The 18,720-nt window shown below is 39.7% G+C and overlaps 3 protein-coding genes and 1 non-coding gene across 7 annotated transcripts; 1 reads left to right on the top strand and 3 right to left on the bottom strand.

Annotated features, from left to right (window-relative positions):
- Positions 1 to 4: 4 nt before the first annotated feature.
- On the bottom strand, positions 5 to 7,945 carry LOC145465496 (uncharacterized). Of its 4 annotated transcripts, XM_081449281.1 has the most exons (5): positions 7,292 to 7,945; positions 4,250 to 6,316; positions 2,303 to 2,542; positions 1,418 to 1,685; positions 9 to 662 (listed from the first exon to the last, which is right to left on the bottom strand). In XM_081449281.1, the coding sequence occupies exons 3-5, from the start codon at positions 2,530 to 2,532 to the stop codon at positions 237 to 239; spliced, it is 924 nt and encodes a 307-aa protein (XP_081305407.1). In that variant the 5' UTR covers positions 2,533 to 2,542; positions 4,250 to 6,316; positions 7,292 to 7,945; the 3' UTR covers positions 9 to 236. The 4 variants fall into 4 exon arrangements, with proteins under 4 accessions (XP_081305405.1, XP_081305407.1, XP_081305406.1 ...); XM_081449279.1 differs by lacking the exon at positions 4,250 to 6,316 and having other exon boundaries at positions 5 to 662; positions 7,232 to 7,945; XM_081449280.1 differs by having other exon boundaries at positions 4,250 to 7,945.
- A 229-nt stretch (positions 7,946 to 8,174) lies between these two features.
- Trnag-gcc (transfer RNA glycine (anticodon GCC)) lies at positions 8,175 to 8,245 on the top strand. Its single transcript has one exon. It is a non-coding gene; the product is annotated as a tRNA-Gly (tRNA).
- Positions 8,246 to 8,728: 483 nt separating this feature from the next.
- Positions 8,729 to 12,671, bottom strand: LOC145465530 (transmembrane protein with metallophosphoesterase domain-like). Its single transcript, XM_081449310.1, has 3 exons — positions 11,315 to 12,671; positions 10,230 to 10,395; positions 8,729 to 9,840 (listed from the first exon to the last, which is right to left on the bottom strand). Exons 1-3 carry the CDS (start codon positions 12,141 to 12,143, stop codon positions 9,507 to 9,509), a joined length of 1,329 nt encoding a protein of 442 aa, XP_081305436.1. The 5' UTR covers positions 12,144 to 12,671; the 3' UTR covers positions 8,729 to 9,506.
- A 1,755-nt stretch (positions 12,672 to 14,426) lies between these two features.
- On the bottom strand, positions 14,427 to 18,328 carry LOC145465525 (kelch-like protein 12). Its single transcript, XM_081449306.1, has 3 exons — positions 16,997 to 18,328; positions 15,803 to 15,990; positions 14,427 to 15,421 (listed from the first exon to the last, which is right to left on the bottom strand). The coding sequence occupies exons 1-3, from the start codon at positions 18,178 to 18,180 to the stop codon at positions 15,000 to 15,002; spliced, it is 1,794 nt and encodes a 597-aa protein (XP_081305432.1). The 5' UTR covers positions 18,181 to 18,328; the 3' UTR covers positions 14,427 to 14,999.
- Between the last annotated feature and the right edge of the window lie 392 nt (positions 18,329 to 18,720).

Genomic DNA, 18,720 nt, shown 5'->3' with positions numbered 1-18,720 from the left:
AATAGTTACGATTTTAATTTCATTTTTTACTCAATGATTCGGAAAACGTCGTCAAACATTTAAATTATCTTCAGTTAGAGAAGAAAAAGTTTATGTCTTTGACAAAATAATAAATGGCTTGCTTATGGAAAATGAAATCTAATACAATTGTCAGATAATTTTAAGCATGCTCGGACACATTCCCGGATCTGAGAACGCTTTGATTAAATCTCTGTGCCAGCTTGACTGGGCCGTGTTCAAAGACTAAGGGACACCGCAGCTGGGTGAAGCCTCCTCTGTGCCATACTCGGCATAATTTCCCACTCTTGAGACATCAGGTCAAACGAGTCCAACCGGTTAGAATACGCCTTCATCCACAAATTCTCGTTCCCGCCACACAGAAACATTCGCGAGCTGATCATACAGGTGCCGCAACCAAATCGCGTGCAGGGCATGTTGGGAAGATCAAACCACTTCCGGTTGCGAAGGTCGAACATCTCAATGGAATCTAGGGAGTAGTCACCAAGCGTCAGCCCTCCTGCCACAACAAGCTTCTCGCCCACACCCACGACTGCACAGCGGCGACGCTTGGAATTCATGGCGGGAAACGTCTCCCACTTTTCTGTTTTCAAGTTGAAACACTCGACTGCGTCAGTGGGACGACCAAACGCGTCCCCTCCCGCCTGAAAATAAGTAATTTCAAATTCGTCACATGTCCATTAAAAAAATATTATTTAAGCTAGCGAATAAAGCTATAGCATGAAGTGACCAGGGTTGTTAGTTAGTTAGTCTCTCATGGGTTACATCAGTATTTTTCTAGGTTGCCCAAACAATTCACCAAGACTCTAATGTGCTCCTGGAAGGACAATGTGAGAGCAAGGTGTCTTGGCCGAGAACACCGTTGCCTGGAGGTTCCACCCAGGATCTGCAGTCTAACGTACTACTCCTCAATCAACAGGGTATGTCAAAACTATCAAGGTGTGAAAGATTTCAGCGGTTCTTCATGATCACTGCATTGTAAACTGTCTAAAATGAGACTTTTAGGTTCAAAGCTCAAATTTTTCGTACGTTTCGGAAATGTTGTCTTATTATATCCCTGAGGTCTCTTGCAATCTAAAAGACGAAATCTCTCGGAGGAAGAATCAACAGAAATAAATAACTTTTTGATTATTGTTAAAATTTGCTAGGAGACATAGAGAGGATTAGTGCATTTGAGGCGGAAGAAAAGCTCTCTTGAAGATTCAAAATTAGATTTTTTAGTTAATGTTTGATTGACGAAGACTAAAATAGACTACCCTCCCCCCGCCCCCACCCCCGCCTGATTTACCTTCGTCCTAAATGTAATCCATTTGGTGTTACCCTTCTCCCCTATTTTTCTACTCTAACTTTCAACTTGGTAACTCAACCTTTTGCTGAAAAGAATAAGCCGGGAACTTACCACAGCAAAGTAATCACCCACAATAGCTCCCCCGCTCTTGGTGCGAGCCGTTGGCATGGCAGCGGCTTTGAGCCACCTTTCGGTCTTAACATAAAAAATTTCCACTGAATCTAGCTCTTTGTTGTTGAATCCTCCCGCTACCAGAAGGCGCGCCCGCGATTTATCCATGGCACCACAGGGGTATGCGCGAGCTGTAACCATGGGTGCCAGTTTTCTCCAGGCCTGCTCTTGCCACTCAAACAATGATGTGTTATCAATAGGCTTCTTCCTGCCAGGAAAATGTGTTCCATGATTAAACGACGGGTTTGGTTTGTTTCTTACAATACTAATTTTAATATTGTCGCGTGTTGTCGGTCAAGGTAGAGGTTAATATTTCCTGTAAGTCAGAATATAGAGCGGTTTTCACTTGAGTGTCGAAAAGTAATTGGCTTTGCATTTATACACGGCACGATTGGCTTAAAAAACTCGCGCCACTTTTTCATCCAATCAGAAGTAAAACCAAAACCAATCGTGATTCGCTCGCACAAGTTTTCCCGCGCTTTACCTCAGCTACTTGTATTTATTTAGAGTGTCCATTGGTTCATTGGATTGTCTGTGTCCTTTGTTATTGGCTAAAGGGGCTTACTTTGGTGTTGGTTTTGCGACACTTCGTTGAAAACCGCTCTAGATATTGTTTATCTCGTTCTTTCAGAACTCCTTACCATCACATCGAAACTGTCAGGAGCCCATGAAACTGTATATTCGTACTAACACATACAGATATAAAACCAAGCTACGCAAATGACTGCGCATAGAACAGACAGAAAAAAGTAACTGCAGAATAAGCAAGGCGCCATAGTCTTCTCATACATTTAATGTAGGCTAGTAACATATTTGTGACGTCACCTGTCAGATCCTCCAGCGATAAAGACCGCACTCCCGTAAGACCCCGCGGCCAGGCTGTTGCATTCCACTGGCATGGGAGGCAAGTCAGCCCACGTGTTTGTAGTCAGGCAAAAAGCTTCCACAGTATTCAGCTCAAATCTTCCCTCGAATCCTCCGCAGCATACTATAACGTCTCCTTTGAAAGAACTGAAGTGGACTTTCTCAGTTCCGTTAATTATCTCGTCAGCCATCGGTGATGATCTGAAGACGAGGAATACCTTAAGTCAGTAGACGGCCCATGTCTAGATCTGTATGTATTGCGCGTATCTAAATGGCATTTTTAGTCAACTAAGAACGCTAGCTTTTATTGGCAGAATCTAGCCCTGGACTCTTGGGACTGAATTCATGTTTTTCACTATTATTCCTATCGTTTCAGCAGCACTCGCCGATTATCAACCCTCGAGTGCACGTTGCCTTAATTTGGAAGGAATAGTCATAACTATCAAACGTAGCAACCCTATTTATATTAAAAGAAGAAACATAAAATATAATTTATTCGCGAAAACAACTCGTCTTACCAATCTGCTAGTGAAGTGAAGTGAAGTGAAAGCGAAAGTAAACTCGCAGAAAACAAGAGTGAGTAGCATAACTCCATCATTTCACTGCCTTACTACGGATCGCTTTTTCATACAACTCTTCCATGAAGAAACAGTGCCATTGTGGTATTTTTTCTATCATATTTAGAATTAATTAACGTTTATTCCTATTACCAGTTAGGTTAGAGTGTTCTTAAATTTAAATTAAATTTTATTACTGTAAATATAGATTTTACACACACTCCAAGACAACGATTAACTTGTCAGTTCCAGTTCACATGGGAAAGAAAAATAAGAAATGTGTTACGAGACTCAAAAAGGGACCGCTGAGAAAAGGGCTTTCGTAAACAAACCTAAGTACCATCATCAAGGATATTCACACGACATGAATTTTAAGGTCTTTAAAATTCTAACTTCCCTTTGTTTATGTAAAAGAAATTCAAGTTTAATTTGAAGAACTTGAGAAACAATTTTTACCCAGAAAAACTGCAATTCGTTTATTGATATTCAAATATTGCCTTTTCATCTGATCACGTGCTAGCTACATGGAGGAAATTTAGTATTGAACGAAAACACACTATTCCCCGAGGCTATGGAAAATCTGATGGCGGCACCCGAGTGACCACGAGAAGCTAATTGATTCGCGTGTTTAGAATTACCATCATGTTTTCTGAATTGCTTTTTACCGCCTTACAAGTCATGCTTGTTTGCCCGTGAAAGATAAATCTTTAGATACATTCTGCCCCTGAGGTGGTTAACGCTCGTTCTGTTGCTTTCGTCTCTCATATCTACTCATTAAAAATGTCAGACCTGCATCATTAAGACTATGAACGTACCTTACACAGGATTTCATATTTAACATATTTTACTGTACAGTATATATTTACTCAAACGATCCGAAACTGAACGAAACTGCAACTGGTCAAGTGATAAAGAATGGAAAAAACAGAATAATGAACAGAGCATCGAGTGCAAGAGACAGTAAAACAGAAACTGAACAAATAGTATTCTGACTGTAACAAAATATAAAGCTAAGAAAAAAGGTCAGCAGGTCACATAAAATTAGTTGTGGTCCTCTTGTACGAAGAAACAGAATTCAAGGGTCAAAATTCTTGAAATCATCACGAAAATACTGCTATAAGTCGCTCAGTTTCTGCTACAAAACACCCGGCAGTCAAACGTCTGTCAAATGGTAATCCAAGACATGGCCAGATATTTAAATGTATGTTGTCGCCGCACGCCGTATAAGTCTAATCGACCAAAACGTTTCAAGTAATAACATAAAGTAACGTACAAGAACTCTATCAAGTCGACCGAGGCAACCTTCCTGCTAACGCGCGAGTCAAACAACTGAAAATAACTAGATTCTTACCTTGCTTTGCTCGAGCGTGAGAGTTCAAAACGGACTTTAATATATTCCACGAACGCCAAAATTAAATTTCCTCTTTGCTTTCGATAGGTTAAAGCCTTCCTGAGGTGTAAACAATATCGTCAGATATCTGTCACTGGTTGAAAGCTTTGAAAATGAACCAATTTTTCGTCAATTTCTTCACAACATATTTTAGGCTCCGGAGGTTTTCAAGATCCGCGATGATCAAAGGCCAGTTGAAAAAACCAGGCCTCGCCAGTTGTTGAATTCGTTTCAAAGATTGCTTGATTATTTATTTGCATGAAGCGCGGTATATAAGGTGCCTCACCTCCGAGTAAAATTTGCATAACAAGGCATTCAAAGATATAAAAGAATACCTCGTTTTGTGTACATATTCAAATTGCTTGTCATTACTATGTAGAAAAAGCCCGCAGAAAAGCCTTACTGTTTGCGTTCAAATGGAAGCTGCGCAAGTCAAAATACGTAAATGCACATTAAATTTTATTTTTTTAAAAAGTAGTTATTTTTCCTGGATAGATATGCACAGTGTTTAACACTGAAAAAAGTACTAAGTTTAATATGCTTTTTATTTTACTTTTCGTAGCCAAATTTACTGCGCCAATAGCTTTAGAAAACTTTGTATAGACAAAAGATGAACGTTCGCCTCTCAAACTTGCAGCGGTGAGCCACATTATGTTTGATTAAGTAATAGAGAGTGTTTTTAAGCGAGGGATTCTTCAGGCTAACAAAAACACAGCAAGAGAGCTTTACAATTTACATGTTTGGTGACTCGAATAATGTGTTTGTTTCCTATCAATATAAGATGTTTTCTATAGTCTACATGGGGTTGAGCAATATATTTGACAGTATCAACAATGGGAAAACGGACATGGTGAAAAAGTCTTTTTGTTAGGGAAAACGGGTTGCTTTAGCCATCACAGCGTAAAGCGGGATTAGTGTTGAACCCCGGGAGTTTATAAGTTGAAGTGCTTTTCAAGTTGAATGAATTAGTTCCAATTGTTCTTGTTTTTAAAACTTTCCTGTCAAAGTACTGTCTGTTTTATTTTTTCCTATTTGTTCACTTTAATTAATTAAATTAGTTAGTTAGTTAGTCTTTATTTATTTATTTATTTATTTATTTATTTGTTTCTTTATCCACTTATTTTTTCGGGGGATTGCGAAAAATAATGATTTTCGCACTCACGATCGTCTGAAAGGGGGGTGGGGGGGGGGGGTGGGAGAGATTATTATTTCCCGGCTCGTTTTACGCCTGTTTACAAGGAAAGAGGGTTACCCTGGTAAGCAGGTTACCCCAGCACTCACACATTTCCTCTTTTTTTCCTTCGTCGTGTTTACAAGGCAGCTAGGGTTACCCAGGTAGGCGGGTTACCCTATCTGCGTGCTAGGGTTACCTTGGCAGGCGGGTTAACGTTTTCCCTTGTAAACACTCTAGGTAGGGTTAACCCGCCTACCCATGTTAACTTTGTACTTATTTCCAGACCCTCCTTGTAAACAGGCCCTAAGACGCATCAGCGTCCAACAGTAAAGAGTTATTGGATAGTGAAGACAGTCGAACCTTCACGGCCGCTAACAGCCACCTCACTACAACGGCCTTTCTTTGACGCGGGGATGGTACATAGGGATAGTTTTGTAAAGCGCCTTGGGCAAATAATGGATGTGTGCGCTATATAAATGAACAATTATCATCATCATCATCATCATCATTATACACTTATTTCAACCTCTCTACAACGGCACCGACTATAAAAGCGCCTTTCAACTACCAAAATTAACCTCAAGATAACAACTAGTTAAACAAGGACTAACGAACGTTGTATTAGTGACCATTATTCTGTCCACAGACGTTTAGTATTTCGCTACGAGTTTTACCCCGGGCTTTTTAAATCCCATGCGGACAATAATTTTGATTGCGCTCTCGACGAACTCATCAAGACAAAATAGATGGTCTGTGGACAGACTAACGTTGCATACAAAACCGGTGATTTAGCCATAACCATTTAGCCGTTACAATTTCTCCATCTTTTCTCGATTTCCCTCTTTCAGTGCGTTCTGAAATGTAACGCAAGGAGTCAAGCACGGATATATATGGATATTTTTACCTCTTGCTGTTTTCTTAGAAGTATTAAAACCTTCTCAGAGGAGGGTATTATTTTCAATGAAACCTGTTAACAATTAACACAAGCGATTTGAACCGATAAGACACTAGCGGCAAGCTTCTAATTCTATAAAGCTCGAGAACGATCAGCTGGGTTAGGTTCCATGTACAATTGTCTGGAGGTTAGGCAGTTTAACTATTCCTGTTTCGGACTGGTGTTCAAGAAATCTCAAACAAGTCTTGAAGGTTATTTTGATAAACAGGAAGTGATGCCAGGGAAACTATGAACTTGGGTTTGTCTCATGTCACACGGACTAATGACAAACAGTCCTGATCAATATTAACCTGCCCAGCCTGACCTAGGGCGGCGCGAAAATATGGCGCACAGCTGGTACGATGACAGTTAGAAATCTGAAGCATATATAAAATGAATTTCACAGACGACTTCACACTTTTTAAACGCTAAGTTTTATGGTAATGGTAATAAGAGGAATGTGCGGCAGGATACGAAGCATGAATCGGCAGCAAAATGGCCCGTTTGCTGTCAATTCAGTTTCCCATACAAAACGTTTTTAAACGTGACAAGGTTTCAACTGACTTCTTCTAGAAGAGCTCACCGCCCGAAAAGAAACATCGCTTGGCGAGTCATGTTCAGTTTGTGATTTTAAACTCATATTGATGATCTTTTCGTGATACTGTTAAATAAGAAAATTATCTTCAAAACATTTCCGAAGTATTTAGAGGACTGACATGTCGACGTGAAAAGTCACAATGTACGGTTTTGATTCCTAATGATGCTTGGGGTTCAGTGGCAATTCAATAATTAATCAAACATCCTTTTAACCAGTAGCAAAACAATTGGGGCTTACCTTATTCCAACAAATACCACCAGAATATTTGCCATGAATTGCTACATTCTACTGACTTACCTGGTAGCAATCGCTGGCTAGTGTGGCTGGCTGTATTGAGTTCCTGTAGAATAATATCCGCCTCCTTGAGGACTTGGGTTTTGTAATGAAATCCTCTGATGCTTTTCGGTAACTGGAGTGTGGCAACCTCGTTTCCAAGGTCTGATTTTCTCCCTTATCTCTAGGGCGTGATCATAGCCTACGTACGTAGACTGTCACTGAACTAAATGTTTTCTCGTGCAATCGTAAACACAAAAATGTAGTCAAAAAATTAAAAATCCTCACATTGGTTTAGGTATGGCCGTGGATAATACCAAGCATTGCTCAACATCTTGACATTCAATATGTTTGACCTTGATATCTTGCAGATAACCATTCAACAATCTGTCTCTTAGATATGTCAGGTTTTTTGAAAGCACTGTCACATCAAGAAAGTGTTTGTTTCAGCCTGTTTGTTTCGCCCACGCCGGGAGCCTGCTCGCGGGCTAGGTTCCCTAGGCTAGGGTGATCGGTGATCCAGCGCTTTCCACTACTCACTTCTGGGTTTGCGTGTTGATCAATCGCTGTCATTTGCATCCTGTATGTGTTGTTGCACTGTTACAACAAATTTTAGGCAGAAACGGTTGATGTGATTTTGAGAAATATACGCGAAGGTCTTTTCAAAATGGTTTCAAAACCGTCTCCTCGCTACCCAAGATCCCGTGCGCCACCTTACCACTTTCCTTCGTGTTTTGGAAAAAATCAAATTGAAAACCTACAAAGTACCAACGTAATGCTGAATTTCTACGCGTGACCTATCTAGCGGAACTGTTACCCCAAGAGAACGATTATCCAGATCTATATTTGGGCCTCAAGTAATACAAAATTTTTTTATATATTAATAACATGTAAAAATACAGATGAAGCACTGGTGGTTCAGTGGTAGAATTCTCGCCTGCCACGCGGGAGACCGGGGTTCGATTCCCCGCCAGTGCACATTCATATCTTTTTCCTTCTTTTTTTCTTTTTAATTTTAAATCCTTAATCTTTTTTTCCTCAAATCTAGTTGGAGTTTTCACTCTTAGATGTAACAACAGACATCAATATCACGAGATAGTTTCACGATACTGTTCGGGCCATGTAAACATAGTCTACATCAGTGTTCATACTTGACCCTATTGGTGAAAAAAACTTGTGCGGTACATGTACAGCACACCCCTGATCGAATACGATTATTTGCATTGCTACATCAGACTTATGAGTGTTAAAACTACACTTTTTTCTATCAGTCCTTGGACCAAATAATAGAATATAAACAAGGAGATGGTAAGGTAAACAAGACAATCAGTTGTAAGGAAGTTTTAAAACAGGATAGATAAATACGTCAATTGGTTAAATAAGTAATATAGTTAAAAAATACACTGAATGACGACTTTTGCAGTCTTAAAATTTACATTTTATAATCAGGTAATCACAAAACATAAAAACCCAAACTTAAAACTATCGGTCAAAAACCAGTATCATATACTGATACAGTCTGTAAATCCTCTAATTAGCACCTGGGGCACTTATTTCAAATTTAGCAGAAGACGGGAGCGTTTATTTAATTTTTCCTAAATCGTGGTCAGATATGATTGGGTTTTTGTAATACATGTACCAGTATGTGTCAGTCTGTCCGAAGTCTCAGATCAAGAGGGATCCTGTCTCTCTTGAAGAACTAAGTAACAGAACCCCATCAGCCAGTCTGGGCCTGCTGCACAAGGTTGGTTGGTCTTTGGGCAATGAATCAGCAGATCCTCACTACCATCCGTTGCAATGGTCAATGTGCAGTGCTTGAATGAGTCGATAATTACTTGCTTGGGATTGAACACAACCAAAACTATACATCCTTTGTTGTCTCAGTACTCTTCCATAAACAGGGGAAGAGGAGGGGGGCGCTTATTCGAGGGGAGGCGCTTATTTTAAATTTTGGCCAATACGAGGGGCACTATCGATAGGGGAGGCACTAATTCGAGATTTATGGTCTTCCTGGCTTTTCTCACCTCCAACTGAAGAAATAATGAGAAATATGGATATATAAAACAAGTGGACCCTGACTTCTGTTGCCCCCAAAATATCAAGAAAATCATCAACAACCAGTATATCCTCTCCTTTTCTTCTTGAAAAGATGGTTAGATTCTGCTTGCTAATTGACAGGTTATTGAGAATTATATTAAGCACTTGTTGTCAAGGACTATGTGCGTATTATCAAGAAAATTTACTGTTTTGCAGGAGTTAGAGTTAGAACAGTTATTTCTGATGTGGATCCAATTCTCAAAGGCACACTATAAAAATAAGTTCCAGAGGAAACATAAACAAATGTTTCTTTCTCTTTATACAGACCGGAAAAAAATGGATTGTAAAAGTATATTGGTATGTGCATGGGAAAGAACTGTCCTCCATGTGTGTGACCAGACAATATTAAGTCTATGTCCTGATGTTCCTTCAGTGCTTGATATGCAGCCCATGGTTGGTGAGCAAGAAGTATTGTTGGAAACTTGTTATGTCTTCCACTAAGAGCTTGTGACAACTTCATTCCATGGTTTTCATAGCTGTAATCATTTGCAAACAAATACAAACATGAAAAAAAACATCTAAAACACAAATTATTAAAAGAACATGCCAATGCACACACAAAATCAAGTGCCTGTCATGTTTCATGGGGGATATTTGAGGGTTTCCATAATCTGCAAGGAGGCCAAGTAGTGGGTCCATAGTGGCCCACTACTTTGTCAGAATGTTTCCTGGTTCAGAAGGGATGCATGTCTATTGGAAGTCATCCATAGAATTTATTAGGTTGTCCTACCAGTTTGACACTACCGACAGCACCTGCTTATCCACCTGAATAGAGAGAGGTATTGGAATAATAACACAGAAAATTGGGCAGGTGGGTGGGGAGGTAGTAGCCCATTTAAACAACTAATAAATAACAAGAACCTACTTCATGCTGCCAGCCTGTATATCATCTACCCCAGCAAGATAGATCTTGTCTTCAGGACTATCTTTGCTTGAAATAAGTACATGTGAGTTGTGGAGAGGTTCAATACCAAGTTGCTTTAGCTCTTGGAGCCAGGCATCAGCATCTCCAGTGAGATACTCGTGATTCCCTAATGAAAGAAAAAAGTCAATCAAGGAAATATATTAACTGTGTCATTAACCCTAAAAGTGCTTATGGTTAAATATGTAGTCAAAAGAATACCCTATATTTCCAGAAGGCCAACAATATTAAGCTTAATTTCACTGGAAATTACATACATACATACATACTTTATTGACTTTCCCTTTAGAGGCTTTTCAAAGACAATACAATAATAATTTAAAACTACTTAAAAACTCTAAGATTCATTGATGGAACGTTTTCTACTAAATGAATTGTTTTCATCTGGACCACATTGTTAGGATGGCCTAACATAAACCCTTGGCCTTACAGATCACATTATCTATTAAGGAGTGTATCAACAGCCTTGCATATGGTAGCTGCACCCAAAGCACGAGCAGCAGTCAAAACTTAGCTGTCCTACCGAAACAACATGATAATAGCCTTTTTCTTCAAAGCTAACAAAAATAAAGGTAATGCTAAAGTTGCTTTGGCCTCTTCTAATAGTTAACTTGAGAATTCTGGATTAAATTTGACAAGAACCAGCACATTTTGTTCAAAATAACACATTTATTACCCTATCTGGCGACACTTAACGAACTATGAGCGAGTTGCCACGTTGGATGCTGGCGAATGCTTTGTATTTTTCACTTTTTACAATCTGATTTGGTTTTGGGAATTGTAAGTTCCTTTTTGTGAATATTTAATGCCATCTCTAGTGAGAAAAGTTGCCTGCTGTCAATGCTGTTCCTGTTAACTTACATTGACGTCAGGAAAGTAAAGTTTTTCCTGCCTGCTGAATCCTGATTGGTCAATTCAAATTTCAGGCAGGCCAGCTGTATGCAAGGAGGGTATGATCCCCTATCTCCCACCCCTGTCTCCTTCCATCCCCCCCTTCCTCCCCTAACCTGCATCTATAATTTTAATACCTGTAACAAAGAATGACCCATATTTTGATCTCAGGTTCTTCAGAGGTAAAACAGCTCGTTTTAAGTTTGCTACAGTTGAATCAACCAAATCTCCTGTAATAACAATGATGTCTGGTTTTATCACAGAAACCATGTTCACAACTCTGTCAAGTGCAGCCTGTCCTATCATAGGACCCAAGTGAATATCTGAAAGTTGAACTATTCTCGTGCCGTCTAAAGTTCGTGGTAGTTTTGCAAGAGGTACAGTCAGTCTCACGATTGTTGGCCCTCGGGATGCAGCAGTTAACCCTTGTATACACAAAAGCAGAGATACAGTAACAGCTATGATGGCCTTCCACTTGTCAGCATTGGGTAATGAGAAGCTGCAAACTCTTGAAACTGCGAAAACTACGCTAAGGACACACAGGTTGAAGAACACCAGAAGAAGAAGTCCTAGACATGTAAAGGCCACTCTGCTAATGAAATATGGCTCGAAACCGACAAACAGTCGACCGATGAGAACACTGAAGAAGGCCAGACCGAGAACGATCGCAAGAACTGCGTACAAAACCCAATGAACCACGAGTAAAATTTTTGAGTTGGACCGCCGGCTGGGGAGCAACACTGTCAGATTTATCCAAACAAACCGCGACAAAGCGCACATAGCCATGAAAAACAGCAAGAATACTTGAATCCTCATTAGTATAATCTTCCTTTGTGGATTTAACTCGAGGAGTACCGTTCCTGCCATTGTCGTGGCTAATAATGCTGCGATAACTCCAAACGGACGGTACATCCCCGAGTCCGCCATATTTAAACCATACCCAGTTCTCTTGTGTGACAGGTGCATCACCAATGACCAATGACGGTAGTCGGAGGTGGGAATCAGACCAAATCAGGGGCCCAAATCTGTAGACCGCAAAAAGAATCCCCCAAAAAGTCCGTACCAAAATCTTTCCTCAAAAGAAAGTCGCTGTAAAGTTCCTATACCGAAAAAGTCCTCAGGTCGCAAATTGCAAACCCAGTATAGGTCTTCGCACCTATCCGTCATTGAGTACAGCCCCTGGAACCTGATATTGCAGGGTTACAAGAATGCCCCTCAACATTTTTTCCGTGACCTACCCGGTTTTAAAATAATAAGTAACTGAGAAAGGGAAGAATGAAACACCATAAGAAAAGAACATTGTATTTTCAGTTATAAAGATTTGTTCGATACGCAAGTCAGTGAATTAGGCGGTTACGAATATAAACCGTGAAAAAAAAAAAAGGCTTGAAGTTGAATGGGATTCGAACTAACCCATGACCTCTGAGGTGCAATGCTCTGTTTGTGCTCATTTTTATTCTCTTTCCTTTGACTTAATAATGACGTTAAGCAAACGTCGACACGTCATCGATCGCTAATTTCAACAAAAATGGCTTTCTGTTTGTAGAGCAATGCAACCCTGGGAGGAGTACTCCCAGAAAAGTTGGTTAGGGGGTGTGCGGCCCACTTCCCAAAACCCTTACCCTATTTATGACCAAAAGATGTGATTTTGGCTACCCTATTTATGACCTGGCCAAAAATTTGATACCCTATTTATGACAGTTGCGGCTGGCACAGTTGCCCTAAACATAAGTTATGAAGGGCTTTTGTTGATGGTCTTATTGATAATGATGAAAAAGTAGCTTCTTCTAAGAAATATACCCCATTCAAGACTAGAGTGCTAAAACCATACCCTATTTAGACCAAAATGGCCAAAACCGATACTCTATTTATGACCAAATCAGCTGAAAAACCCTACCCTTTGGGGCCATACATACCTATATAGCCCATGTGGGGGAGTACCCCTCCCCCCTGGGAATGCAACGCACCCTGCAAGCAGATCCTTTTCTTTCAGTACATATGCTTTTCACGCTCAAGAGACAACAGTGGCTCTGCTTGCAGGGTGAATGCAACGGTGTCGTGCTTTGAATCAGCTGACTTACAAAATGAGAACTGCTCTTGTGTGTGTGGTTATATACTCAATCACACTTTTAATTGGCTGAAACCAATAAAGTGTAATACCGAATACAAAAGCAAATCAAGGATGCTAGTAATGTTGGGCACCTTTGAGACAGTGGTACCGACAGTCCCATAAATGATAATCTGATAAACAAAGTAGATTTTTATTAACAATTCTGCCATTATCATATCAGATATGGTCATTAACATTCTCATCCTGGGTCAACTCTTCTAACACTAAGATATGCTTTATATAATAGCAGCATCCATTATTTTTAAAACAGCTACATGCCTTTAATTGTTAAATAAATTAAATATAATTAAAGTTTTAGAAAAAATGTCATGCTCTCTGTATTGCCTGTATGTTTGATAAAAAGAATGTTATACATTGAAACAACCACACTCCCATTGGATGGGAAAGAGTGTACCCCTCCCCCCTTCAAGCTACCTTTCAGGCTTTGCTATTTGAAAAGTAGGGTATAGTTGCTGTTGCTTTTTAATATAAATGTATTATTAAATCACCATTACTTAAAATAAGAAATTTTAGTACGTTAAGTGTCTTTGTCTTTGTTCGTAACTAAAAGCTTACACTTAGACAGCAAGAGATGTTCCTACCAAAAATATTTCCATTTTTAAGACCATTCCTGATAGGCATTCAAATAGTACTGCATCAATCACCACTCACCAGTAATTCTATTTAGATTAACACCTTCTGGCTAGAGAATCCTTTCATGTAAATCAAGTGTACCATTATGTGTATGTTACCTTCTGGACGTTTCTTCAGAAACTGTGGTACTGGGCAGGAAAGTAAGTTTAATGAAGTTATTTCAGAAGACGTAATTCTAAAGTGCTTAGAACTGGAAACATTGAACAAATTGTATTACTTCATAGGGCGCTTTTCAATTGAGTGTCATAAAACCAAAACCAAGCCAATTACTTACCAATTAGACTCCTCAGCCAATCTCAATTGCCTGATTACTTTCAACACTCAATTGAAAAGCGCTCTATATTATTATTATTATTATTACTATTACTATTATTATTATTATTATTAACATAAACATTGAACAAATTGTATTACTTCATATTATATTAATTTATCATTATTATTATTTACTATTTACCATATATCATTATCATTATCATTACTGATTAGTAATAGTAACTGGTATTTATTGGGGACATGCACTTATTTCATATAAATATTTTAACTCAAAAACTGTAACAACTTGGGCTCTCATAGTTATAATATCATTTGCTGCACACTAGCTCAATATCTTGAAGGTCCCTTACAGTATGGGGGTGCTTGTTTGAAGGGGGCATTCAAAGAGGAGCATTTATCACTAAGAGGGTACTTATTGGAAGGGTGCTAAATTGAATCATCACGGTACTTTAATCTGTCACGATTTTGAGTATTAATTGTACCTATAAATATGCACAGACACACCACTCCTTATAACCTAATACCTCTAGACTTAAACCATGCATCATCACACATCCAGAACTGTCAACACAACGTACTGTTAGTATAAATATAAAACACTCATATACACAGTCAAGAATGCCTCTTGTAGAACACCTGGGCTGTGCTTTGTACCAGACCCCACTGAAACCAGGCACATTCAAAGGATTACATTAAATATGTGTTTGTTACATTTCTTAGAATTTTGACACTGAATTACACACTGACAGGTACGAGAAGGGTTACAACTTCAACTCCTAAAGTCACAAATCTTTTGCTGGCACAGGTACTAAATTCTCATTAGTACTAGAGATTTTACGCAGCAACTTTTCCATCATTTTACGTGGAAAGTTACAGAAAGCTGTTCTAGCTGCAGCAGGCGTGGGAAGAGGCATCACCAGTGACCAGGTGTTTGTTGCCACGTCATAACATTCCACGGAACTAGTTGCAAGTCCATTTCCACTCCAACCACCACATACATAGATCTTCCGGTTCAAAACAGCAACCCCAGCCTGATAACGAGGAGAACTTAATGATGCCATAAAATCCCATTCATTGCTGTCAAGATCCAGTGCCTCGCATGTGGGCATGAATGTGTTGCCATGATAGCCCCCTATGACATAAATCTTGTTGTCGACAACAGCAGCCATAGCATCTTCACGTCGCTCAATGATTGGAGCTACAGCTGAGGAGAACATTTAAAAGACAGAGTCAGTAGAATAAAGACACAGTAAAAACCTGTGTATAAGAATTTAGATTTCAAGTAAGCTAGGCTCTTGTATATGTATGGTTGTTAAAGATATTGTGGTATGGTTTAGGCAAGTAAGTAGGTTCTTGTTTTTGTAAGAAGAAGAGGTTTTCACCACTAGTCCATTAAACACCCTGCTCTTAATCCTCTGATTTATTTCAGGTTCTCTATGTCCAACAGATCTCAATCATATTTTTTGCTTTTGAAATATTTTTTCTAGTTTTCCAAATGAGAATCTGTTTTAATTTCAAGCCATGCTATTATTTTAGCCCATGTGGATGTCATTGGTAAAGTCCGGTAAAACCAAATCAAGCTTACCCCCTATGGCCCACTCATCAGTACTTGGATCATACATTTCCACAGAGCTCAAGTAATTGTGTCCATCATACCCACTGATCACGTAGATATAGCGACCTTCTGTCACGACACATGCACCATCACGTTGGCTGTTCATTGGTGCCACGAACTTCCACTCATTCTTTGTTGGATCATAGCATTCCACGGTTCTGCACATGTAGAAGAGAGAAAAGTGTTGTCTGAAGATTAGGGGGCTTAAAGCTCAATAAGCCTACATTGGATCTTTGGTACAATGTAACAGCAAAAAGTGGTAGATGCAGTTGATATGGTTAAGATTTCAGCACTGGCTAGAGTGACTGTGCTATAATCCTGTGATAGTGCCTTCCTCTGCCCTAAAGGCTGGTTTTCACTAGAGCATAAGCACAAGCACAAGCATAAGCATAAGCACAAATGAAAACAGCCGAGACATAAACATAAGTATAAGCTGAAACATAAGAAGAACGAACCCACTTATTTGCCTTGTGCAGTTTTCACTAGCAACGCGCTCGACATAACCATAAGCATAAACACAAGAAAAATGAACAGTTCCATTTTTCTTGTGCTTATGCTTATGCTTATGTTGAGCGCGTCACTAGTGAAAACTACGCAAGACAAAGAAGTGGGTTCGTTCTTCTTGTGTTTCCGCTTATGCTTATGTTTATGTCGCGGCTGTTTTCACTTGTGCTTATGCTTATGCTTGTGCTTGTGCTTATGTTCTAGTGAAAACCAGCCTTAAATGGTCACTGCCTGATGTTTGTTAGCCAGGGATGGACTAGTATTCCATCCAGGGAAGTGTAGGTCCCCCCCTCAACTGTGCTTACAATGTCAGGTAGTATGAGCACAGGTGAAAATGGACACCTTTATGCCAGTGTTTTTAAAAGATCCAATGGAGTGTCAAAAAATTTAGACATAAAAACACTTGTAGTTCATCTATGTGGTCTTGTCTGAGAGGGTACAATGTAGCTCTGAAAAGAACTGCTGGCACTGGTAACTAATGTTTTAACAACCTGAGCTGAAGTCTCCATCATATTCAAGTGAGAAGTGTTTGTCAGTTAATGGCATTATGAGTCTGCTCTGTTGAAATTAAGGTTTATCTTTTTCAATACTGTTATTCAGCATTTAGGAATCTAACATTCATTAAAGGTTGATATTTGAAAGAAGCCTGGCATATCTTACCCAATGGGTGACCTCCCGTCATAACCCCCAACAGCAAACAGTAATCCATTTAGGGCCACCAAACCAATGTTACTGCGAGGCACATTCATTGGTGCCACAACATTCCACTGATTAAAGTCTGGATCATAGCGTTCACATGTGTTCATTCTTTTCCACTCTTTACTTCCACCAACCACATAGACGTATTTGCCCATGAACTCTATGCCTGGACAGTGGCGAGTGCTCAGGCGTGAGATGCTGTGCCATGCCTCTGTTTCAGCATCATAAATTGAACACACTGGTCCTGCAACTGTCAAGAGAACACTGACAGTTCGGAGACATCTTCTAGGGACTTGCCATTTTGAAGATTCCGTCTCTGTCATTAAGCCTTCTAACTCCATTAGAGAGTAGATCTGCTGTCTTGCCTTTGAAACAACATCATGAACTTCTGGGTTTTCAGTTATCAGTTCATCAGTTGCGATAATTTCTTCAAAGTATTCAGGATTGATTTGAGGAAGGCGTATTTTTTCAAGCAATGATGAAAAATGCTTGACCCGTTCTAGGCGATTGTGCTCGACCCATTTTAGTAATAGTTCGTAGAGATCTTCTTCTCTCGTAATGACGATCTCGTCATTCATCAAGAGCTCTCCCAGATCCGAATGAGGCAACAGCAAAAACTCTTCAGATTTCGCAGCTTCCATAAAATTTTCTTCGATGAAAGTGTTTACCCGATGCAGTAGATCCTTACAATTGAATTTATCCGAGAGAGCTCGTATTCCCCAGCAATTCGTCAAGGTCAGTCGTTCTTGAATGAACCTGCAGCAAGCTTGGGTAACAGATTCAAGCAAGAGCAGACAAGAGCCACAGAAGACATCCTCCACGTTCTCTTCAGTTATCAGTATTTCGCCTTTGTAGATGAAATCAAGTAGAATCTCCATTCCAGTGGCAGTAATTTCTTTGACCGCAACTTTATCACTCGTAGTCGCCATATGCCCACTGAACATAGCCATGAAATAATCTGAGTTGGCGGCGAGCATATTTCGATGAGCAGGAAACTCTTTGCCCTCCACAACAAGGACTATGTCTGTTAAAACAGAATGCTCTCGCATTCGTGAGATTCTTTTTAGTATGTAAGTGTTGTGAGACTCATCTGCAAAACGCAGCGAATCCTCTTGTTTAAAAACTTCATCCAACGCCATGAACATTGAATTTTGCCTTCACTTTGTAAGTGTTTGCCCACGTCACAAAACCTGTCAATAACTTTGAGGCCACGAGAGAGCGAATTAAATTTGCTTTTAACTTGTTAAGATATCTAAAAATCAGCGTGCTTTCCTTTCCTCTAGTAATAGCTACGTAGTGTCTGGTTCTGGGTCTCCGAACACGTGATACATGTCGTCATATTCGTCCCCAGAGCCTCTAGTTTCTTTATTATATCTGAAGCACGTGGCCCTCGATACGTGACAAATCAGTGTCTTACTGCGGCTTTCACTGACACGCAAATTCTAAAGTAGCAATTGCCTTTGTCGCTGCCGTCAGTCACAATCACGACGACAACCAAAGATCCTTGGAAACAACAACCAAACAAAAAATAACAATTAACCAACCCCATGTCTTTTTGAACCCGTTGTAAGTAAACTTCTGTTAGTGAGAGGTCATCCAAGACGATAAGCTCAATTTCCAACCGTTTTGCGCGATCACAAACCGGCTGGAAAATCGAGCCTAATAACACGATTGAGAGCATCGAA

Source organism: Orbicella franksi, chromosome 13 (assembly GCF_964199315.1).
Source record: "Orbicella franksi chromosome 13, jaOrbFran1.1, whole genome shotgun sequence".
In the NCBI taxonomy this organism is placed as follows: domain Eukaryota; kingdom Metazoa; phylum Cnidaria; class Anthozoa; order Scleractinia; family Merulinidae; genus Orbicella; species Orbicella franksi.
This window is presented reverse-complemented; position numbering and strand designations above follow the sequence as displayed.

What these genes read in the sequence shown, in the direction of transcription:
- LOC145465525 (XM_081449306.1), bottom strand. Translation starts at nt 18,180, where the DNA reads ATGTTCATGGCGTTGGATGAAGTTTTTAAACAAGAGGATTCGCTGCGT. An exon ending in GACGGGAGGTCACCCATTGG is followed by an intron (nt 15,991 to 16,996) that starts GTAAGATATGCC and finishes CTACATGTGCAG; the next exon opens with AACCGTGGAATGCTATGATC. An exon ending in TGATGAGTGGGCCATAGGGG is followed by an intron (nt 15,422 to 15,802) that starts GTAAGCTTGATT and finishes TGTTCTCCTCAG; the next exon opens with CTGTAGCTCCAATCATTGAG.
- LOC145465530 (XM_081449310.1), bottom strand. Translation starts at nt 12,143, where the DNA reads ATGCACCTGTCACACAAGAGAACTGGGTATGGTTTAAATATGGCGGAC. An exon ending in TGGGTCATTCTTTGTTACAG is followed by an intron (nt 10,396 to 11,314) that starts GTATTAAAATTA and finishes TTCTTTCATTAG; the next exon opens with GGAATCACGAGTATCTCACT. An exon ending in ATACAGGCTGGCAGCATGAA is followed by an intron (nt 9,841 to 10,229) that starts GTAGGTTCTTGT and finishes AAATGATTACAG; the next exon opens with CTATGAAAACCATGGAATGA.
- LOC145465496 (XM_081449279.1), bottom strand. Translation starts at nt 7,266, where the DNA reads ATGGCAAATATTCTGGTGGTATTTGTTGGAATAAG. An exon ending in GTGGTATTTGTTGGAATAAG is followed by an intron (nt 2,543 to 7,231) that starts GTAAGCCCCAAT and finishes CCTCGTCTTCAG; the next exon opens with ATCATCACCGATGGCTGACG. An exon ending in TGGGTGATTACTTTGCTGTG is followed by an intron (nt 663 to 1,417) that starts GTAAGTTCCCGG and finishes ACTTATTTTCAG; the next exon opens with GCGGGAGGGGACGCGTTTGG.